General features: G+C 36.0%; 1 protein-coding gene across 12 annotated transcripts in view; it reads right to left on the bottom strand.

Annotated features, from left to right (window-relative positions):
• The window catches only part of AHI1 (Abelson helper integration site 1), a 95855-nt gene that overhangs the window by 48653 nt on the left and 21635 nt on the right, over positions 1-25567 (bottom strand). For all 12 annotated transcript variants that reach the window (XM_075413987.1, XM_075413994.1, XM_075413996.1 and 9 more), the window contains 8 exons: positions 23340-23472; positions 22256-22379; positions 19704-19933; positions 18205-18308; positions 17504-17622; positions 14928-15058; positions 13485-13625; positions 11249-11451 (listed from right to left, as the gene is read on the bottom strand). In XM_075413987.1, the coding sequence (XP_075270102.1) occupies positions 11249-11451; positions 13485-13625; positions 14928-15058; positions 17504-17622; positions 18205-18308; positions 19704-19933; positions 22256-22379; positions 23340-23472 (1185 nt within the window). The remainder of the gene's footprint in view (positions 1-11248; positions 11452-13484; positions 13626-14927; positions 15059-17503; positions 17623-18204; positions 18309-19703; positions 19934-22255; positions 22380-23339; positions 23473-25567) is intronic.

Raw genomic sequence — 25567 nt, 5'->3', positions numbered from 1 at the left:
GGGAAGCCCATCACAGGTGAGCTAGAAAAGACTGCCCATCCAAAGTCAACACAAAACCAGAGTTTTTACGACCTTTCTGCCACTAGCTTTTAAATATTATTTAAATCTCTAAAAGGCCCAAAGAGGAAAAAACCCTCACAACATTATAACAGAAGAAGGAACCACTCAGCTAATAAGTGAGGACTAACGGTTCACAGCAGAACTGTTTTCAGGTGAAGTACACTGTCGTATGAAGAATAATTAATTCTCCTACAACAGACAGACATAGACTGCCTACAGAACAGAGTGAGGCAATCTTTTTTTTCTTGAAATGCATGCTGTGGGAAGGCATTGCTAAATGCCTTTACAACGACGAGCAAAGTTGGCTAAGGTAGCCAACCATCAATCTACTTCTTTTTCACAACAGGCCCTGCTTGCTTCATGCACAAACCACAGCTTTATCAAAGACACAGTTTACTACTACCCTGGCTTGAGTAAAACCAAGTGTTATAACATTCATGCAGTTTTTGAAGCAAAACCAAGATACCTACATAATTTTTGCCAAGTTTAAACAAAGCTGATTTTCATTTTCTTTTTTGTGTTAGGGTAGCTGTATGCAAATTATGCAAATATACATTTTCAGCAAAACTAGTATTCACATTAAAAGTAAATTGTATGAACAAAACACCCAGAATAATGCAAGACTTCACAAGCTGACAATAACAATTTCTCTTTTTTCCTGACAATGCAATTTTATGACCTTTACAACGAATGTAATCGACATTTCCATATATACTTGCAAGTCAAATCAAGGTGGCCAGCTCTATATTACTTCTTACTGTTTTAGTTTTAGGTTTCTTGTTTGAAATTTTAGGCCTCTAGGACACTGTTTTTTAAGACAATTTAAAAACATTATTAAACCACTTTTCTGCAGAGTTTAAAAGTTGACAATTGAAGTTGAAATAAAAACCAAACACAAATTCTGCTATTTTTCTCAATGCTAGAAGAAAATACATAGGCAATAATTCTTACAGTAGGAGTACAGTACTACAGCTTTTAAATTTGTAATGCAAGTTTGAATCAATCTTACATCTACGTAAAAATGCAATGATTTCTATGACAGTAGTGCTAGGCAGACTCCAACAAAGGCTGGGATTCTGTTGCAGTAGGTATACTGCAATCACTTAAGAGACTAATCTGTTCTGCTTTTAAGTAACTTCTAGACTAAACAAGAAAATCAAAGACCGCTAAAATAAGGTATCACCCTGTTACACAGAGGCAAAACTGAAACATAGATACTGCTTGTCTGAAGCAAGTGTGTTCCCTTGATGGTCCCTACAGTCCTCTGATTATCCAGATCAGGAACTGACCTACATGGCAGCAGAGTTCCCTCTTAACTTGGGTGCTCCATTTTTTTTCTCCATAGAAGGCCAGAAGTGACCAGGGCATATGTATGAAAACTGAAGCTAGAAAGTGCTTGATCCTACAGTTTACATATAGTCATTGTCTACAGATGATATGGCTCATGACACAGTAATTATACATATCCAGTTTCTTAGTTCTGCCAGAGAGTTCCGGCATTTCAATCACAAGCTTAGCATAAAACCTTTCTTTTTTTCTTTTTTTTTTTTTTTCAAATATTGTGAAGAAGAAATTAAGATCACTATATACATTCGGAATAAGAAACTCCTTCCTTTTAGTCACAAGGAAAACCAAATTCTTTGTACAAGACACAAACCAGTTAAATACAGGCTCAGTTACATGCAGGCTGTGTAGACTCACTCAGCCATTAAACACGGAGAGTATGACCTCTCCTGTATTGGACAAAACTGGCATTTCACCTTAAGAACATACCTGGATATACACATTTTAGCAGAACTGGCCAATGTCATAAACAATAACAGTAAAAAGTAGATATGCAAGAGTCAAGTAGATTACTATGTAAACTGTGACCTCTTCTGCAGCTGGTTATGATTCTTGATATCAAAGAACATATGACCAGGAAAAAAAAAAATAATCCATGACTTTAGTAGTTAAATTTTAAAAATGTCTTTTTTTTGTTCAAATGAAAAATCGATGTAACGCATATCACATACAAAACGTACCCAAAGATACTTGTCCTACGATTTTATTTCTCTTCCTACTAAAGACAGACACCAGAAATTCTTCTGACTCACAGCTTGTCAAATACATATAGAAATCTATTCCTCTGTACCTCCTGGTAAAAGACACTAGGACTTGACTCTAAATACAGTAGGCAGTTTCAGATGTAACCAGTCAGGCATTTGTAACCTCCCCCTGCCATCCCTCTCCAAGTATTTGGTTAGGCTCTAGGCTTCTCCCATCATACAGAAAATCTTTTTTTGGTAGATTTTTTTTTTAACTTTTTGTTTGCCGCCCTCCCCCCTCAATGTTAAAAAAGATGTATTTCTGTGAAAATTCCATTATCATTCCTATTATTCTAAAAAAGTATACCCAGGCTTGCATGTCACTAAATTGTTTTTCAAATTATGCACTTAAACAAAAAGTGTAATCTAATTTCTGACATTGACGAGCCTTCGTTTCCTTATTCCAGAGATTAACTGTAACGTAACCATAAAGAGAAAGGTTAAAAAAAACCCAAACAACCCACACCTGACCAGATTTCCCCAGAATAAGCAGCATTTTCAGATTCAAAGATATAAAGCTATTTTCTATAACTTTTATTTGAATGAAAACCATACTGCTTTTCTCAGCCAACAAAAAAAAAAAAATCTGTGAAACTATTAAAAAAATCCTTAGACGTTTAATCTTGTATATCCTTCTTTAACTCTCAATTTATAGTGTCTCAGTATTTGAGCCATAATCAATGCTCCTTTCTGCACCCGACACTTTGCAAGAAACTCTGTAACAGCCCCAATAACCATTAATAAAAAAAAGTTGTCAACAATGTTACTAATTGACTCAGTGCACATTTACGGCGTATTCTTTCATAAAAACTTCTTAATAAAAGCTGCTTTCTCCACACCTTGGTGACAATACTCCAGCTGGCATAAGGAGATATAATTTACTGGTTTTTACCAGCATGAGTGAATCTAGCTTTCTCTGCTCTAAAACACAATTTTAATAAACATCGTATTACTCAGATGTCCCCGTTTACTTTGTTCAGCAGGAAGAAAACAAACAGTGAGTAACTTCTCCTTAACACTATGCAAACGTTTATGGCAAGAAAAATAAGATGGTGAAATTGGATATAAAATTAAAGAACTGATCAGTAAAATCCACATACGTTAAAAATGCTTAACACTATCTTATTTTGCCCTCTGATAAAATTATGATGGATATAGTTTCATAGTAAAAAATGAATGCAATTAATTTCTCATCTCTGACATACCTTTTACGTAAAACATAAGCCACTGAGAGAAATATAATGCTGAAAAAGATCAGTAATGGAACAAGATATTCTGCCACAGCTGACTGTAGCTTATTATTGCTACTCTAGACCTCTATTCAAATGGTAACGTCAGCAAATATTAAGCAAGAATTAAAGACAGATATCCTGTGCTTACAGATCAGATGAAAGACCATTGCTCTGTAAGTATTACTGCCCTGATACTCTAACTAGGTTCACACAGGTCACTTACTTCACTTGAGCAAAAGGCTGAGACCATGCAGATTTAAATTCCATATTCACAGTAAAATATGTAATGACTCCCTAGGATAATAGGAATCTGTGTGTCCAACAAAAGATGCACATAATTCCTCATTGACTTTTCTAATTAAAAGTACAAAGAAATAGCGGAGAAATAGTTTGAAACAGGAATTCCTCACATCTATTGCTAACACTAAATAGAAGCTTGGAGAGAGGAAAAAGTCCTTAATATAATTAAATTACAGATTCAGAGAATTCAATAACTATTCGCATGACCAGATACCTGAAAGTACAGTCTTACCACAAAGACCCATTGCAGTCTCTATGCTCCATGTCAGCTACCACTGCAGTCGAGAATTTCTGGTACCAGATCCTACTCTGGAGAAGGCTCAGGCTGCATTGCTGCCAAGCTGGAAGGCATATTTATAATGCTCTACTTATTTCTAAGGTAACTACCCAGACAATAGCTTTACTTAGTAGTAAAAGCAAGATATTTCACATTTTTTCTTTTATTCACTGGGTAAGCGTGGGAAGACTACCAATTACTGCAGAGTAACTAATTGCAGTAAATTCATATGGATCAATATGAGGATAGAGTTTGTCAAACTACTCATGTCACATCTGTGTCAAAGTTCCTTCATCTACAAAATACAGACAATAATTTTATTTTACATCTGTTTTGAATGTGCTGCTCTAAAATTCGTCTGAAGTTTGCTACAAATGAGGAATGCCTAGAAAAAATTTCTTACTATGCAAAGAATATTCTAACATAGGAAAATATTACAGATTTTAAGGATCTGACATGCTTTGTAAGATTTTCACAGAGGGGCAAAAAGAAAACAACAAGCAAACAAACCACAGGAAAAAACAGCTATTTGTTCAACTTTTTCTAACAGAGGCAACATAATTAGAACTGGCAAACTTAATGAATTGACAAGAAAAATTCATTACAATTTCCAAAACTTTATAACAAATTATTTCGTGAAGGCATACAAAGTAAAATTCTGGCAAACTTTTCACATGCTATATAGTATTTTACCTATATAAAGCTTCTAGTAATACTTCAGCTATTTCATATCAACAATCACTTTATGCAATCACAATGATTCAACAGTATCTGCCTGGCAAATAGAAAAAAGGTTTGTAAGCAAATCTTGTATCCAGTAAATGACATGCACAGGTTTACAGTACTTCAGATCTAAAAGTGGTTCCACCGTGGCTTATAAAACACATCCTTATAAGTCTGCAGCCTGGGAGTAGCTATGTTTAAAGTAATAATTGCAACAGAATCACCTAGAGTAAGAAAAGCATTTCCTAGCATTCTGAAGAGGAATATTGGAAGAGAAACAAGAAAAAGTATACAGCACTATTCAAAAGCACCTATTTAATTTAAAAGCCCTCACTCCACTGGAATGTATTGCATAGGTCATCAGAAAAATGACTACGTATGTTACAGGATCGTGTTCTCCAGTAATTTGGTCATTAATAAACTAAACCACAAACCTATCATGCAGTGTGCCATATAGATCCGACTTGAAACTGCTATAAAAGCAAAACTGGAAGTAACCTTAATAAACATTTTAAAATTCAACTGAACTTTAATGGATATTTAAAATTATTTAGTGATCTGATGTAATGAAAAGAATATTAGTAACTGTTATGGAGAATTATCACACAACCCACTCACAAGTAACATGATAATACCACACGCTTGTCAGTATAACTTTTATATATATTGTACATATACTCCACAACATAAGAATAATTATGCTGTGTTAGATCAAAGATCCCATCCTCACGTTTTTCAACAGTAAACTGCAGCAAATAAGGAGCATACGTTTAGAGCAATCTTTCTCCTGTGGGCCCTTCCACTTCCATCACTCAAGAGTTTATGAACTTCTTGAGTACCATCTGGCAGTAACGCTGGTTCATTGGGCCAACAGCTTTTGCTGAATCCCTCTCTCCTTTACTAATTTGCCAAAAATCTCTATAAACCCATGTACACTTCGGCCTTCACAGCACTCTGTGTATGTAACTTCAGCGCATGATCCCACTTCAGATGTGAGAAACAATTTTTTTTTTCCAATACCATTCGTGATTTCATATATTACTGTCACAACATTCACTCATCTGCACCTGCAAAACCTGCGAAGCTGAGCACCTCTAGTCAATTTAATCTCATTGCATGCAAGCTCTTCAATAGCTCTTGGCACTTGTGTTATTCTTGTTTGAACTTCTCCTCATTTTACTATATTCTTTTTCACAAGTGGTGTCCAGAACTAATTACAGTGTTGAATATATAGGCCGCTCCTGGATTTCCCAAGTAGAAACACACAAGCATCCTCCTCCTATTCAGTTTGGAATAGATATTACCTATGGTTTCCTAAAAACTACACAGCTACAATTTTGCTTTTAATAAGAAATAAAATTCAGTGCTTTTTTGCCTTTTAAATTTTTTGGGGTTTTTTCAACTATGGTATACACACTATAAAAAAAACTGGCGTCCTATTCATTTGCAAGTTTTCTTTGGGAAAAGTCTATGAACTTACTCAGTGAAAAAGAGGCTTTAAAAAATTGCAAATTTTTTATACATATGATAGATAAGATTACAGTATATCAGTACCTCCTCTGACAGCCTGTAGATAAAAATTTTGTATTGCAGGCATGATCAAATTAAAAAGCTACTTCAGCCTGCAGAGACACTGTGGCATTGCGTCGTACCTGACCAAAAACATTCACAGAATTGGCAATGTTTTAACAAGAGTCCTCAATACTTAACGTATTATGACCCTCCATTTTCCATCTTCAGGTAGAAATTGTAGTAAGTTACTGTAGAACTCAACTCTTCCTGATCTGCACTAAAACCCAGAAACAAGTATGGTATTTCAGACTCTACTAAAACCAAGACGACTTGGAAGACAGATTCTTACAAGACTGACAATGGCAGTATACAAAAATATACACACGATTGGCATCCAACTCAGCCTCTAGGTCTTTGTTGCAGACAGAAGGACAAGTTTCCAGCTTCTTACACTTGATGGCTCTGATAGTATCAGTATCATGTTTAAGCGTTCACTAAAAAGGCTGCATGTTTTCTCTGAAAAGCAGTGGCTTTAAATTCTGTTCTGTTTTCACACAATAAGATGTATTTTGCATCTCAACTAAATTCTAAAGGAGACCATCTGGAAGGACTACACAGTATAGTATTCGATGTATACTACACCAAAGCATCATAGATGACCATACTTTGTAGTCATACAGCTTAATGATGAACGTTCAGTACAGCTGATGCAATCCAAGGTATAAGCTTCTGGATTCTCTCCCAATGCCTACTCCCTTAATGAATTCTGGCATAGTAAGAAATACACTTAAAGGACAAAAAAATCCAAACAGTTGTAAGTAGTTCTGTATGTAATAAAGAATACTTTCACATTCTATTTGTCTAATATTGCACTTCAAACCCTCTGAGTATCAGAATTTTGGTAACCACTTTGATAACCTTTTAATAACATTTTTCAGAAATACATCATGAAGTAAAGACTGGAAAAGCGCCAATACTTTTAATTAATTTAGAAGTATTTACATATTAAGAGATGAGGCAGCCAACATATAATTGCTTCCAGGACTAGTACCACAAAGCACAGAAAGATGCTGCCCCTTAAGCATTACAAAGGATTTTTTCCTCCTCCAAATTACAGCATGAAAGTTTTGACATCTAAAAATCATAATTTCAGAACTAGGATATTATACCTTTAAAAGAAGCCCTTCTCCCCATATCTATATAACATACATCACCTCCTTGTTATGAAATGTTATAAACAGGTATTTTGATTGCTAGATGGAAAGGAAATTTTAAATACATAAAGAGTTACACTGAATGAAAAGCACTTGTGAGTTCTTTCAATGACTAGAGATGCATTAAGCGTTTTCCTAACAAAAACTTCTGTGAATAGAAACATACATTAGCATTAGTTCCTTGAGGCAGAGAGAAATAATAATTGCTGCCAAGATTCACTATACTGTAATTTCTCTATGCGGTAAAGAAGGCAATTCTGCCTTCTGGTTCCACAGAGAAATTAATATTTATCTTTTGTAACAAAATGTCCTAGCTTTTGAGAATTACTGAAGCTTTAGCTGAAGATTCAACTCTTGGTCCTAATTACACATTTTCTGGGCTAACAAGAATGGTAACTTTGCAGAGGAGAAGAAAAGAAACTTCCCCTTTCATTCATTAAGGTTTCTGTTTAGGTAGCAAAGAAAAAAACAAAAAAAAAAGAAAAACATTGGTTCTAAAGCAACCTGGAAAGGAGACACTGGTCACAACACAAAAAACCCAAGCTCATACAGGATCAGAATATTCTCTATATCTATCTAGCTTAAACTAGATTTTAATATATTCACATTACATTTCCAAATCATATACCTAAGTTGCAGACCTCCAAACTTTGCACTGACAAGTTAATTTTATATCCATTAGTTACTGCTGTTAAATTCACACACATTTAACCCAGAGAACCTTGTGTTGGCAGATCTGCTGTTTGGAGGTTCCACCACCTTTGTCTCACAAAACACGACCCCAGGCGTGATGTCAGGTCAGCTTTACTGTCTACAAGGTACGCTGCCAACATGCTTGTCCCACCATGGTAATCCTTACGTATCTGTGACAAGGCACTGGCACGCAAACATGACCAAAAGACCAGTAAAAAGCCTACAAAATTTCCAGTTCCCTTTTGCTTTTCCTATCAGACAAATACATACAAGATAACATTTGGGTTCTCATTTGGATTTTCATATTCCAACCCTATCACAGGCAGCCTGCCACCCTACCTGTGGCTTAATACAGACTCCTTTCTCTGTTTTCACTTGTCTGTACCCAGATGTATTAGCACTTTCTCACATGTAGGGCTGAGTGACAACTTTTATGAAGCCTATTTTTATAAACACTTCGGCAAAGCATTTATGTGAGTACACATTCTAATAAGCCTTCCAACAAAGCCTGGACTTACATACACACATCACTCTCCACATGAAAAAGGCAGGTGTTTACATGTAAATGCATACGCATCCAAAGCTGTAATGCTCAACTACAAATCAGTAGAAATTTTAAGTTTTAGTGTTTATACTCTGAGGCTGTCCAGAATCTCCGATAATACAGGCAGACAATACTGCACCCACATGCAAGAAATAATCCTGTCCCTGCTTGGAAAGGAGGGATGACTGTCCCCTCATTGTCATGCTGGATTGCTGAAAAGATGAGTATCAAGAGTCCTTTCAATGAAAATCTCCCAATATCTCAGCGGTTCATAAAGTCCTGCAAGGAAGCACTCTCAGTTTTTATAATCATCACTGCTCTGTGACAGACACCAGACTGGATGTGGACTCTCAAATACCATCCCGTACTGCTTGGAAACCCACATGGTGAGAAGACTCAGATGACCTTTCTGCCATCTCCCATACACATGGTGCACAGGTAGAGGGTTTGGAGGACGCTGTCCAAAACCTTGATCTCTGCTCACAGTGAACTTACTCACCCTGAACTGGTCACTGAGTAATGGGAGTCTAGGGTTACAAAACTCCAGTAGCTGAAAGTTATTCTCTCAAACCCAGTTGTAGGCATATCTATTTCACCTAGCCACATTGTTCCATGGAACCACTACCTGGTTCTGCTAAACCAGACTTGCCTCCCACTGCCCAGAATCCCTGGGTAGTCAGGGACTGAACAGTTGCAATGATAAAGACTCCCAGAAATTCATTATCCCTGTCTTCTTCCTCAGATCACAAGACATCCAGAAGAGTAAAAATAATTTCTTCTGGAATGTCTCCCAGACACAAGTTACACACTAAATTCTCTCCCTATTGTGCCTCTCTCCAACTGATAAACAACTTGAAGGCACCAGGGCTCACTTGTAGATGAGCAGGAAAAAAATAAGTGGAAAACAGAAACTAGGCTTGCTTCCTTACATGAGGCCACATGTAATTGTGGAGGCAGCACCAACATCCTACCATTATCAATGAGAGCTACAGTGTGGTATTTCATAAAGAGGTCCACTGGGAACTCACAGTCCAGAAAGCAAAGGACTGGGGGATAGCTCTCTTTTGGATAGTTTCAAAGCACAGGCCTAACAGGGATGTCCAGGCCAGGGAACCAGGCTAGGTCTAATCCAAAGCAAAACCCCCAAAGCATGATTAGAGTAGCCACAGCATCCCCAGCAACAACTGCTTTCACCTACTCATCTGCTTCTTTTGTGGTTCACTACTTATTAATGCAGACAAAGCCTAAAACTGCATTTAAAAAAATAATCTATATGCACTCAAAAGTACTTAAAAATGAAAAATAATAAGCGCAAACCCAACTGCAGTTCACGTCATTGTGAACAGTAATTATAACCGCACAGCACTATTCAGGAGTATTCTGCATTCCTGTCGCATGCAAAACTGTCTGAAGTTGGGGAACTTCACTTAATGAAATTTATTGCCGACTACAAAAACTTTAGTTACCCATTCAGGTATTTGTAAACAAGACAAACAGTCAAACAAACACCCAAAGAAAGCACTTTTCCTCCCTCTTTCTTTATCTCAACTTTACTTCAGACACCCCTCTCTCCTCCTTCCTAGTTCCCACTCTTCTTGTTTTTCCCATTATGTTACACTCGGTCCCTTTGGTAAGGCAGTGGGTGGTGCAAGAGAGCGGGGTTAGTGCATAGTGGCTTGCTCCTTTTGCCTCTCCTTGTTTCTTACTCCTTTCAACTGCTTTAGTGTGGGTCCTCCACCAGTCAAAATGCCCTCGGGGATTGCGCCTCTCCAGCGCAGATTCCTCCAAGGGTTCAAGTCGTTTCAGAGGCGTACCTCCTCCTGTGTTTTCTTTTGTGTGTCCTTACACATCTCCTCCTGTCTTTCCCTTCATGCCTGCTCCACTACCTCCCCCTGTATCTCTGTGCACCATTTTGTGTCTCCTGCATGACCTTTGTGCCTCCTTCTCTGTCTTCTTTTGTGCCTCCTAACTTCCCTCCTCTTGTATCTCTACTTGTCCCTCCTGACATGTTTTCCTTTGCTTTTCCTCCTCTGCTCTGGTGTCTCCTGTCCCTAGTAGCTACCAACCTTTCTTAACTATGTTATGACAGAGGTGCCACATGCTCTTCTGTTTGGTTCCAATTTCAGTTATGCAGTGAGTCTGTACTGTCCTTCATGGAGCTGGCTGGAAATGGCTGTGCCTAGCACAGTGAAGTCGACGATCTCCTCCCACACAGGTCAGCCCCGCAGGCCCCCCGCTACGAAACCCCTGCTGTTTATGTCACATACAATTCCAAAGGTGAAGAGAAAAAAGAAGAAAAAAAAAATTTTTTTCTACAGCTCAGCCATAATGATCTATGGAGTAAACCATATGAATGTCAATAGGCATTGACAGAAAACATCCCTTGTCATCAATACTTGATAAACAAAAATAACTTAGTTTAATGCAGTTAATCTCTCCTAAAGAGCTATTTACAGGTGCATTAATATTAATGAGAAATGCATTCATTTCTAAAGAACAGATCCCAAGACTACATATAATATGTTTTCTTACATATACTAGTCCCGGAATATGAACTTGGGCTGAGAAGACTATATACTTCTGGAAATTAATTAAATTCGACTTACCATAACAGAATCAAGTTTTTGTTTCACCTTTTGCATTCTCACTGATGCTTTTGCAACACTGACAAACTGATCTGCTGGAGACATCACTGAACTTTTTTGTACAGGAATTTCAGAAAAACTGCTAAAGAACTGTGGCCCTCTTGGTGCAGCAGTGGTAAGTGATGAAGTGAGATCTTTTACGAGTTCAGCTTCCTGTAGTGCAACTGTAGAAATAACCCATATTAATGTGTCAGGTGAAGCCTTACATTGCCATGCGAAAAAAAAAATTGAATGATCACTGTCATTTTGCCAGCCATATCTTCAGTGAAACACCATCAGAATCTGCACTAATAGTGCCATAGGAAAAACCTGAAAATGACATTAAATTTTCCCCATACCCCATTTCCCCCTAGATCTTCCTGATCACAAAGTCTCCTTTCTGTTATCTGTGTTCAATAACTTCTCAGACAGAACTGATATTTTTGTATTGCTTATAAACAATAGTGTTCTTCATGCAGAAATATTGGGGGTGGGTGGGGAGAAAGGAATGTTCTCAAAGGGAAGAAAGTTATATAGCTTGCACTGAGTTCAAGTCAGCTGTTTTACTAGATACATTTCACATTTTTTCTTCCTAGTTCAAGTGAGGTTGTTATGCTTGAGTAAAACTCAAGAAGATGCAAGACATATACAGGCACAGGAGGCATTCTTAGGAGGTAGCCTGCTCTAGAACAGTATACTTTTGACTAAAGTTGTGCTCACTATCATTTAAACAAATTGTTTGACTTTTTCAGGTTTTTGTACTGTGGTCTTAAACTAACAAAGGTTAAAAGAATCATTCAGGAAAGTTATGTCCACGATATTCATAAAACTGTTGGTGTATGTAAAACACATACTGTTGGAGTCTTAAAAACTGTGTCAGTGACTAAAATTAGCATTTCTGTATGATTAACCCTTTCAACACTAAGGCAGTAAAACTATCTTCTGAAAGCAAAGTGCCTGCTTTTAACCAAAAAAGGAACAAAAAGTTAGTAACAGACAACATAGAAAAGACCACAACCTATGCAAAATCTTACTGTCACCAGTGACTTAGTTAAGTAGTCAGATGATACAAATAACTACCAGTGTGATATCTGTGTGACCTCTAAATATACATACACACACACACGTATATATATTAAACTACCCTATCATCTTTTTAAAGACTCACTGTCTGCTGAACAGTCAAAAAAATTTAAAGAAATCCTTAACCCAAGGAATTTTCCACTGCTCTGTAGAATACAGATGCCTTACTGGGTTAAAGTTTAGCACTGAATATTGATTGTAAAGTCATTCCACTTTATTTTCCTGTAAAAGTCAACCAGTTCAACAGACAAATAACCTAAACTGTGAGATTTGATATGAGTAATCTCTTTAGTGCATGTTATTTAAAAAGCAAATGTATAAAGACGGGATAAGCTTTTTAAATCTATGTTCACTGCAAATATAATTCAAACAAAAATCTGTTGCAGATATGCAAAATTTGTTGGATAATTTGTACTAACATTATCTACTGGCTAGATGCAACATGACATCTGAAACTATATCTTTAATAGAAACAATGACACCGCTAAAGCTAACCACAAAAACACAACATCAGAAAAGCCTGCAAAGGACAGTCTGAATTTCATTTTGTGTATCAAAAAATTCAAAGCTAGCATTTATCACTATCTTCTCTTCAATATGCCATGGGGAATAAATGTATCTCTCGCATAATCACCCCACAGACCTAACACTTATTAAATCAATCTACACTCTCTCGTATTTATTAATTTCTATACTGCTCCTTAACGTTATTTTCTAACATAGGCAGCACAAAATAATGATATTTCTATTAAGCCATTCATTGATTTTCAGAATAATAGTAGTTTCTGACTCCATAATCCACCTTGATACTGAAAAGGGGCTTTTAAATATTTATATGACACTGCCTATACCTGATAAAAGCACTGCAAGAATCAGGCAGGATGACATACAATAACAGATCTAAACTTGAGGTTCAAGGGGCCTCTAGTGATTGGCTAGGCCAAAGCCCCTGCTCAAAGCCGGGTCACCTAGAACAGGCTGCTCAGGGTCATATGAGCCCAGTTGGGTTTTGATATCTCCCAGGATATCATCAAATGACTGTATACTTTTTCCTTCAAAAGAAGCACAAATACTATCAAGGCACTTCTAAAAATAAAACATTTACAGGTATGTGTCAAGAAGATTTGTACTGTACCTTTATAATCATAAATGTATACAAGTATTGGCTGGTTTTGACCAAAGGCACAAAATGACACCATGTGTTCATGCGGATGAAAGGCAACATCACGAAGTGGAGATGTGAAGGAGAGTTCAGAGTATATGGCCACCTGATCTCCTACAGATGTGAAATACATTTATTAATAACATGGAAACACATTTGATACAGCAAAATAACAGTTGGTTAAAGCTTGTATTATGACAGTGCAGTGACTGTCACTGTACATAAATATTCTTCAATCCATTTCTTTATTTAAAATCAGTATTTGGCATACAACAAAAAATATTGCATGCTTTTAAGTTATTCAGTAAGTCAGAGAAGTTAGTGCGGTTGCAAGAGCTGCAGGAAACCCGAGAGGATGCCATAAGGTTAGCTGAGTTCTCTTGTTCTGATAAGCAGGTTCTGGAAAGGTGGCGTTCCACAGTATTTGTTTGTGCTTGCATTTTGCCAGAGATAGCTATCTTAGTTGTGGATTTCAATTATATCATACTGACAACAGGACTGAAAGTTGAGCACACAATTATTAAAAAAAGTCAGCTCTTCAGCTGATGTCATTACGAATGCAAGTACAGTGTGTAAGCAAGAGTCAAAGCCCAGTGACAACATACTAAGAAACTTCCTCCCTCCTTTTACTTTTATGCTTTTTTAAAGTTTTCAGACAAATCATGTAGTGGCATAGATGTAAGTTAATACAGCTGAAAACATGGAAAGAAATTGAAAACAGAACTGTTGGTTAGCTGTCAATTTTAAAATATTTACTGCTTCCTTTTTAAAAATTTAGATCATAATTGGAGACAGAACATAATGTCATCAAAACCAAAAAGTGTATTCTGCTACCTCCTACTGTTATTTTTTTCCCCTTTTACCTCACTGTACAACAAAGATAACAAACTCTTTATCTTATATTTGCTTAACATTTTTCCAGAAAGATTTTGGTAGCTATTTTGAAACTATTCAGTTTGGGGAGTAATTCACGAAGAAACCTTATATTCCAGAGGCCAAAAATATTCAGAGTCTCTGATCATCCCTGGGAAACAGATGAAGTAGTTCTCAACAAAAGCCTAATTCCCAAATCCAAAACAGGCAGCAGAAAGACTGATTTGACTTGATACATTTTTGTGCATTCCATTTTAAGACCATCATCCACATCTGAAGAACTGCAGTACACAAAAAGCTGAGCTTCAGGTGCTCCATTCCTGCTGGATATTACAAAAGCTACCTCTGCCTAGTAATTTCCTCTAGAGAATAAAATCTTAAGAGATTAATAAAAGGTATTTAAAAGGTGGAGCTAAGGCTTCAGGACTTAAGAACAACTTACTGAAGTTTTATTCCACAACAAAAGTGTTTCAATAAAGCTTACAAAACCCTTTCCCCCTCAGTCTGGAGAACCTGGTTTAAGAACATAAAATAATTAGTTACCTGTTTCTGCATTCCAAACATAAGCCTTTCCATCTTCACTTCCAGAAAACAGGAATGTACCACAAGGTGTTAAGGTGCTGTGAATATTTTCTCTGTAATTTGTGGCACCTATGTATTTCTTTGTAGCCAAGCTAAAGATAAAAGAATAGTTTGCAAATGTAGCAGATACCTTTTGAACAGACCACCTAACTTTTTCTCTCTCAGTGCCAAGATGAAGATAAAGACCAGTGTGAAAGTGTAGCAGATACCTTTAGAATAGACCATCTAACTTTTTCTCTCTCATTGCCCCTCTGTTCCTCAGAAAAATCAATACACCTTGCATCCCAAATAGATATGCAAGCACCCACCTTTTGTAGAGTGCAGTGTTTACCTTTTCTTTTCCCTGGCTTTCATAATGCACCTGAAATTACAGATGAAAGTATACAACCTTGTGTTTCAGTAGAGAATGGAAATACTCAAATCTAGAGAATGGATACAGATGTAGTAATTCACACTTTCTTGACCCTGGGCTTTGCAGAAAATAGGGAAATAGGCACAATTACTCCAAGCTCTCCAAAAAAGTTTTGGTTATGCTTCCTGAGCCTGATTACATCCCTGTAGTGCTTAAATTTATCCAGCAGCTCTCCTTAGCTCCTTGGACTAGTGTCTCATTGGTTAGAAAACCAGCAGTAGAATTAATAAATTTTCAGACATCAATGTTGATTTACTATTAATAGTTTTAATATTATTGTGGTACTTTGGTATCCTAATTTTTTTTTTTCAGTGAAACACTACTGGTTAGCATAGTAATAATGACCTACTAATGAACTACTGTCAAGCAGTCTGTAGGCAAGACGTAAGAGAGAATCTGCAAAAGGATTTAAAGAAGCATAAGCCAGCTTGTAAGAGGCTAATCTCAAACATGAGGTACAGGTTGGAAAGAGATATGAAAGTTCAAAATGCAGGCTAATACAGCAGTAACACTATGATGCAGAATTTGAGGCAAGAATAGCAATAGCCCATGACAGCCCTCAAAGACAGTAGACGGTAATTTTTAAAATGTGTTACTGCTGAAACAATGGAGGTATGCTGGGAGAAGTGCAATGCAGTTAATATGACAGGAAAATTATTTTTAACAATATTCTGAATAAATATACCTTAGATACAATTCCATTTGGCAAGCCAGAGAAAATGATGCTTTAATGTTTACAGTGCAAGACCATCTCAGCCCAAATCAGAGTTTTAGTTGTGTGAATAAGATAGTATCTCTGAGATGTCATGTAGAAGAGCTCTGCAAGATGTAAAACTAACCTGCATATGAAACCCTAAGGAGAGGTCTGAACCAAAACCAAATCCCTGATCACATACCTGAGTGACATGACAGCAGCATTATCCAAAAAGATCAAAAAAGCAAGTTGAAAGAGGAAAGTTAAGAACAACTAGTTGTCAATCAAAGTGAATTGTGTTGATCTGTGACCTCCACCCCCTCTTTTCTCATGCAGGGAATGAACAGTTAATGCTGACGTGTAAAATTATCACTGCTGGGTATCTGACCCTGTGGTTTATTGATAGACTTAAGTCAGTGTAACTGTGGGCTGCGGTCAAAGCAGCAGTCCTGCTGCTATCCTCTCCACCCTTATTTTCCCAGGCTCTCCCTTATTTCATCTCTAGTGTTTGGGCAGCTATCCGATGAGTTAGATCAGATAGCTGATTAAAATGAAAATTAATCATTTGTATTTGTAGGCTGATTTAGTCGGATCAGTTCACTGATCTGACTTACCCTGCATCAAAAGATCTCTAGAACTGATAAAAAGGAAATGCTAGGAATACATGGCCAAAGGTGTGGGAGACAGGAGGAGATGGTGTGTCCTACAGAGAAACTGGCTTTATAATTGTGAAATTTTGCACACCATGTTAACCCTTTCTTAGAGATTAATATGCACATCCTTTTTTCTCTCTCAAACTAAAACTCTCTGCGCTTTCTAGGAATGGTAGTGATAGAAGAACACTATCTGCTTCAAAAACTACAGGTTTTTTGTTAATCCACCGATTTCATGCTTCCATTGAGCGGATAGTTTAGCCTTCTAGCATGGTCATTATAATTTATCATTTACAGTAAAAGATGAAGCGTGCACTACATGACTGGAAAGTCTTCAGCTAGTTCAGACATCCAATCCAATATGTTATTTCAGAGTGAAGTTTCCTGAGAAACGTAGTTTTTCATGCCAGGGGAGCATAAAGAGGTATTTCCCCCACATAATTTCATGCATCAAAAGTTATCTTCATGCCCAGATTGCATTTTTAAAAGTGAGTTCAATCTTTAGGAGACTAGTGTCTTCTACTTCATGCCACCTTAAGCTCCCGAGTAATCTAGCAGTTTTTGGATATTCTACTCTAAAAGACTTACCCAATATCACACAAAAGGTCTGTAATACAGCAGTGTTTTGAAACTGTTTCCTAACCCTAATATTGCTATCCTTGATTATTAGGACATCTTCTCCACAACTATACTTTTAATAGTTTTATGGCACTGTATTTCCCCAAGTAAATTTTAAAACAGAAAGGAAATATGCACTTGTCACCAAAAATCTACTTACATTCTGAGATCCATGATTCTCAGGGTACTGTCTTTGGCGTGAATTAATAAACGCCTTCCATTTGGATGCAACTCCAAATGATTTATCGGTGTTCCTTTAATATCATTTTGTTTTATTTCCTACAGAAAGAAGGAAAAAAAAGTAAAAAACCATAACCTTGTATTTTAAAACTCTGGTTTTTTACACATTATTACTCATTTTTCTCTTGTATTACTCTTTTTCTGCCTACTTCGTTCTATTTGGTTAAGGAAAAAGTTTGCTCCTGTATTAAGGCCTTATATCCCAGGCAATTAACTTTTCACAACCACAAGGCAGATTCTACCATGACTATGAATTTCTGAAACACAGCTGATGACAAAAATGCTGTATGAACATCAGGCCTCTAAGGTATGGACAAAGGTGACTGGTAAAGCCTGTGGTCTAGAGAACAAATCTAATGCACTAGCATTCATCTGTTAATACAATGCTATTAAACCTCAAGTATTTTAATGTTTAGATACAAAAAATAGAAGTTGCAAAACAACTCAAAAATTTTGTCAGTGAATCACAGCATGTTCTATCAGCTCTTTTGTATCCTTATTTAAAGAAAATACACCTTTTCAAACAAAAGTTAATGTATAATAAAATTTGAATTCAAATCAAATTACTGGATTTGTAACATCACATAAAAATTACAATGCTAGTTTAAGAAACCTGTATACCTTATTAACCCTCCAGTGCTGAAACAGGTGCTGAGAACTTCCTTTGACAGATGTATCCCAAACTATTATTAGTCCTGAACTATCTCCTGAAAACATGTGGAGCCCTATGAAATAATAACATCTTATAAGTAGAAGAATACCACACAAGAGAACAAATAGAGAAAAGGATGTATGAACAAGAAACAACTTTTTTCTATTATTTTTGTGAATAAGTGAACACCAATTCTTTTCTCTCTTTTGCTATGATACACATTTTGCTCATACTGCATGACATAAGTTGATATCATAAATCTGGATTCAGCACCTAAGTCAGATACTAGGGCGCTGAATACTCTTTAAAGCTTTTTCATTTTTACTCATATTCCAGAACCAGCAAAAAAATGAGCATTTATAGCTCAATGAGCTTCACATGATAGCCTAATGCTTACCTATACATTCACTGAGAGTATCTTGAACAAGAAGAAACACTGTTTTCTAATAGTTGTTCTTGAATTAAGCACAAATACTTACTCTTTATAAAAACGCAACTCTTTCCTCTTTGTAGCACCTACTCTAGTGAATACCTCAAAAAATGAACCACCTGATTATTAACAATGTCACTGATACCAGAAAAATTCAAACTCTTCCAAGTATCTTATTCACCCATATTCAATTCTTCCTACTCTCCACTAGTACATGTCAGTACGGCGCTCTCACTTGCTTTCAGCCGTTAATCTACCAGTTAACATTACTCACAACAGTCAAATCTCTGTCCTTTCCTCTCAGTTTCTCACTTTCTCTGGCAATGTTGAACAGCTCATCACCTTCCACCTTCTTCAGTCTAGCATTAAAGTTGCCACAACTGAACTATGCCTACCTCATTTTCTTTATCTTTGTATGGAGTTGATAACTTTGAATGACAATATGGTGGAGTTTTGCTACCGTTCTGATCACGCAATCTCCTGTTCTGAGAGTTCTTTAGAAGCTGGTTTCAGATTTTCTGCTTCTGCTTTTAAGTTAGTACATAAATCTTCCACCCACTTCTTTAGCCAAATCTGCCTTTTTTCCAACTTCTGTCTCTACACTAACTACTAGGCTTTTCACCTACATCCTGATCCATTTGTCTCCTCTGAACTGTAACATCTACACTTTACGCTCTGCTAACTTTTCCTGCAATATGTACAAAACATTAGCTAACCAACAACAGCTAGTTATAGGGACAATGAAAACTAAACTATGACCAAAATTCACCCAGTCATCATTGCCCGATGACTACACGTCTGTGTGCGTGTGCTTTCTACACTTACCTTTTCTGATTATTCTCACTTTGTATCAGGGACTATGTGTCCCTTTGTGTTCATCCAAATAAAACACCATACTAACACATTAATTGCAAACATGGCTAAAAACACTCTATTCTATTACAACATTTCACACTGCCTCTGAAAAAAAGCAAACTAGTAATACTCAAGTTGGTCTTCAACTGAAGACTATTTGAAAATGTAATACTAAGTACACACCTTCTCCATCAAAACAAAGTGTGTTAATGAAACTTTTGTGACCATCAAGCTCCTGTAGCAGTTGCCCATGGATTTCTTTCACATTTGCATTCCAGATTCTAATCACCGAGTCGTAACATCCTGTGACAACCAAGGAGTCAGCGACAGGATGGTACTTTGCAGTGTAAACAAATGAAGGATGAGGGAAAACTCTCACTGCAGATGCTGCCTGCATTTCTATCTTCCACATTCTAAAAGGAAAGGATGTTAAGATATCCACTGTATAAAGCAATCACATACACAGGTATAACTGATGCCATATTTTGTTCTAGTGGTTCTAGAGGCAAATGCTTGCAAACACTTAACACCACCTGTTTATTCTACCAATTTGACCCACCTATATATTTAATCCTTTAATATGGTACTTTCTAACACGAAATAAGATGCATTTACTACTTTAGATAGTACTCCATCTTCAACGTAAATGGAAGTGACTACTTACTTATTTAATGGATATTTTGCACATTTTAAAATACACATAAAGAATTTCATGGAATAGATTGGTTTCTTTCTTTCAGAAGTTATAAACAAATTATTAAGTCCTTCTTGGCTATCACTCATTTAAAAAAAAAAAAAAAAAAAAAGGTAGAACAAAAAACCTACAAAGGAACATGTAGGACCACTAAATATAAATAACACCCCAGAAAGTTTTAAAAGAACAGCTACCTACCACACAGTGATTCTGATTTCAAGGATGTTTTCTTCACATAAATTCAGTTCTCACTATTCATCTATTTCCTATCCTTCACTACACACAGCTGTAATATCAGATTTTTCTTAGGAAGTGGGGTTTTTCTGATGCTATACATTTTAATATTGAGCCTTCCCCAAAGATGAGTCCATAAAGAATTGAATGGTACCTGGATCATGAAATACAGGTGGGCAGCACATTTCAGAGAGTGCTCAGTTACAAGATGGAATTTAATTGTTTGAGTGGCACCTTTCCACATGGGGTGACTACTTCTGGTGGCTACCAAAGAATTCTAAGCTTATTCTGAGGAGAGTTCATTACAAAATTGCAATCCCCTACATTATAGCAATTAACTTGCAACTTAATGTACAAAGGTCACAAGGAGTCTACCTATCTTTTAGAATGGTTTTGCTCTAACAACATAAAAATTAATTTATTGTTCACAAATAATGTGGGACTAAAGCTTGGGAAGGCTTAAGAATAATGTACAAAACACTATCTAAAGAAGGATTCATGTAAATTCCCAAATTTCCCTTCTAGTTGCCTTAGAGCTCAGCCTGAGAGATGATCCAGATAATGAACTGATAATGACTTTAAAGCAACAGGGTAGCTTTTGGTCCTCATCCTTCAATTCTGCCATGTTTCAACGGCAAAATGCTCCCAATATGAAAGGGAAAAAGAAGAAACTCATTGCCTAAACTGAGACTTTTGAAGGAGTTTAAGGCAACAGACAATAAATACAGGAACTAACAACTTGTACAGTGACTATGCATAGTACACAGAAAAGGAGGCAGACCACTAGAGTTTCAATTTGCCGCCACAAAATTCAAGAACTGAGGAACAGCGGGGCTTTCTTTTAGGTAACATGCATGACTGAAATTGGTATTTACTTCAATATAAAATATTATTATTTAACCTGCTTCCAAACAAAAAATAAAACTGTGGGCTAAGCTTTCAAAATATTCTTTTTATTCCTACATACAAGCAACAAAAAAAAGCACAATAGTTCCACACATACAATATACCATTTAACAATTCTTCTGGCATTTTGATTATGCAACTGCCTGTAGCATTACTGAGTTGCATAACAGAACAAGAGACAGGGATCTGAAAAGCTAAAAAAAAAGATAAAGCCCTATGAAAACCTATGAAGTTGCTTGTAAAAAAATAATGCAGTGTCACAGCCATACTTTCATGCTTTTCTACAGTTTTGAGGGTTTTGCTTTTAAACCTTGAACAGATTAGTATTTTAACATTAACACTGCGTTGAAGTACACTTTTAAATTGTAGAGGAAAATGTGTACACACTCAGTCTCAGAAACAATACTGTCAAAGAACATTTACAGCAATTTAACGTAAATTATTTAACCATGTGTCCCCCCCAAAAAAAGAAATTACATATATATGTACAGTGTGACCAATCTATACACGTAACTTTAATCTTTAATTTTCAATTTCCTGCCTCATATTAAGATCTGCAAATTTAATATTGCATTCACAGTATGGCAATTTCTCCAAGGGCAGAATATTCTAACTGTCTCAGTGACTTCTGGAAATACAGTCTTTTGGATTTCTTGCTGCACTGTAGATTTAGACACTACAGTTTTTGGAAAAGCTTTGGTCTCAAATACATATGCATTCTAAACTAATGTAGTAAATACAGCATGATTAACTGCATTTTAATTTTTATAATATTATGGAATAAATCACATTGCAATCAAATCTTTAATTAAAACATTATAACACAGTTTTCAGTAAGAAACTGGACCACTTTGTTTTGCACTTCTGACGCTACCTGCCAGAACATCATCATCATACTCACCTGACAGTGCCATCAGAGGATGCAGTAAGAAGATATTGATTGTCTTTTGACCAACAAAGGTCATACACTATGCTGAGGTGACCATAAAACTCTCTCAGGAACTGTCCAGAAGGAATTTCATACACTAGTGAAGTTTAAATAGAAAAATAAAAATTGTGTACATATTTACAATCAATTATATGAAATTATTAGTGCAAAGTTTCGTCTAATCTTGGGTGGAGTTTCTGCTTGCATAAGGCAACTAATTTTCTCTATCTCTTCATTTTCAGAGATCAAATAGTTGCTAGACATGCATGGACAGCAAGCATATACTTCCATCTAGTGGTTCATGGATGCCACAAACGTCTTAACCCTTGAGAAACAGCCAATTTGCTTTAAATTATTAGAACTAAATTTGGATTTTTTTTTTTTTAATTTTGACAGCTACCCGACCAATCTTTGAACTAGATTAACATAGAGATCTTCTTCCAGTGCTGTGTAATAAAGGACTATAGACTTACTGTTCCTTGCATTTAAACATCACCTTTGTGTACACTTAAAATACTGTTCTCTCTAAATCTCAGAATTCTTATGCAGGGTTTCAGAACTATGCAGCTGAGGCTACTGTGAAGAAGCAGCCCCAAGTCTGACTAATAAGGAGTAGCTGTAGCTTCAACTGAACTGGACCGTGGAAGACAGTAGCCTCCAGTAGTCTGTCTAGAGATGACAGTATTCCAGATATCTAACTTTCACGACAGGTTAGGAGAAAAACTTACACAAAAAGCATTTGGTGGGGGCTAGAAAGGCTATCTCACTTAAAACCTTATCATCAGAAAACATATTCCTTTTGCAAACTGATTTAGTATTTCCGTTAGACCTCTGCACAGAAACTGTGATTTCATACCGTTAAACTGTATATACATTACCATGTATGAAAAGCCAGTTCCAGCCCATTTTCCTCAGTGTTCTTTAATGCACAGAACAATTTACAAAACAATTATAAAACAAAACCTCTAAAAAAACCCACAGAAATACATCTTTTGCCCTTTAATTTCAAACTACATGAGTTGTAAGAAAAAAACCCCAAAACATATTTCAAACTTACAAACAACGGGATAGCCATTCCTTCCTGCACAAGCTGCTGCCAGTGTTTTCCCATCATGAGAAAAACGAATACAGAAACAGCCCATATCTCCACCTCGCAGTGAAAACAGATGCTTGTTCGGTATGCGGCAAACCTAGCTTTTCAGGTAAGAACTGGGATTACAGTTATGAATGTTAACTACCCAATGCTTAAAACACATCCTTAGTTCCTGTCATGCATAAGTTTTAAAAAGCTACTAACATCTTAAGGAAATTTAAAAGAAATATTCAACCTTATAAACAGAGACAGTTCTGCTGTGTAACTTTGGCCACATGTAGTTTGTATATTCTTTTCCACTCCATTGTTACAGACTACTAGCAAGTTTTAAAAAACTAAGAAAATTTAAAATTGAAATAATCTCCTTAATCTTAAGTAGTGCTTAATGATGACTATCATCAATAATAAAAGCTGTAGAGTTAGACTAAGTCAAGCTCGTTTAAGGAGTCTAAGCACAACTTTCAGTAACTGAATGATTGCAATGAACTCAGAAGACTGGCGACAGGCCTCAGACCTTTGGTCTACCAAATCACCTTTAGCATTCCTCACATGTATTTCAGTTCCTGGTTTTTTTTAAACACAACTGAAGACAAAACACCTCCAAAAAATTTGCATGGGTATTATACCCCTTCCTCTCCCAACATATTTCCTCTTTTTCACCCAAGGGCTTTTTCTCCAGAACTAAATTCAAAGTTTAAGGTGAAATAAAATATCCAGAGTAGTTATGTGATTATTTAACCTAAATCTGATTTACCTCTATGAATTAAAAATTAGTATGAACAGATTCATATGCATTTAAAAGTATACACACAGATCTACTTATGAAATAATTGAATATACAATGTTCACTTCAGAATAAACGTAAACACATCTTGCTAGAAGCTATATATGCAATTAAGCCTTCTTATGCTTTTTAACATGTTTCTGAAATAAAACATTACAATGTTGAATGAATAATACAGCTCAGAACAAACTTTCATTTACAGGTCATGTAGCTACAACTCACATATAAAATTAATTTCATCTTTACTTCATATTTCAAGTAATTCATAATTCTAAAGAACACTTTTTGAAAATAAAATGTCATCCATCTATCTGTACCTATGAAGACAAATACAAATATGTTGTGGTTCTTTAAAAAGGTAATTTAGCTTTAAAGGTAAAACAATAATTCAAAAGTACAAAAAGGAAAAAATAATTTTGAGCAAATATTCATTTTTAAACAAGTACATCTGCTTTAATATTCTTTGGCAAATAGACATGCCACATCATGCTACTCTTACTGAAACTTTTTCACAAGACCGCACATCACAAAATACATAATTGTTGCAACTAAAGTTCTTCAATAAGTGTATAGACTAGTCTTAAGAATAAATGAGCTCCCAAATGTTATTTGTACAATGGCAGGCAAATATTCTTAGGCTCATATTTCTCTCAGTTTTGATTACACACTTATTTGCAGAATGGCAACTTTCTGAACAGTAATGAAAGTTAACATTAACACATTTTTTAGCTATCCTGCCATTTTTGGTAAGAAGATTTCCATCATTAAACTGACTCATCTATTTTTCACTATTTTATTATTATTAGCAAACATCACTGGGAAATAAAATTAAGGGTGTACATTTAAGTGTTCTTTTTGAAAGGATCTGTACGTGGACTACAATATGGAATCAAAATAAAAATCAACATTCTTTGTTAACAACTGTTATGTTACTCAGATTTTTACAGAACCATGAACTCATGCTAATGCCATTCTTCAGCAAAATATGAAATCATTGCATGGACATTCTATATATAGCTGCAAAAATATTCCCTTTTTATGATTGCTAATTTCCATTAGCTACAGTGATCTAGGAGCTAGGATGAAGTCAGTAAGAACCCTCTTAATAAGATTCTTCAATGAAAGTTCCTTCATATTTCTGTTATACCGTAAAAATAACTTTAACTGGGGGAATGAAAAAAAAAAACCACCAACCAAAAAACCCCAAGAAAACATATTTTCAATCAAGCTGAAATCTGAAAACCGATTTCCTGTCTTGCTTCCACTATCTGAATAGCCCGACTCTGTCAAGTTCCTAGAGAATTCTGGAGGTAAAAATACCTGACTGTTCTGGAAAAAAATGGTTAAACCAACCACATTCGGTAAGACACTAAGCATCCTCTACTATTTCTGAGAGCTCCTCATGTTT

This window comes from Opisthocomus hoazin, chromosome 2, assembly GCF_030867145.1.
Source record: "Opisthocomus hoazin isolate bOpiHoa1 chromosome 2, bOpiHoa1.hap1, whole genome shotgun sequence".
In the NCBI taxonomy this organism is placed as follows: domain Eukaryota; kingdom Metazoa; phylum Chordata; class Aves; order Opisthocomiformes; family Opisthocomidae; genus Opisthocomus; species Opisthocomus hoazin.
The sequence above is the reverse complement of the archived record's forward strand: the minus strand, read 5'-3'. Positions and strand labels throughout refer to the sequence as shown.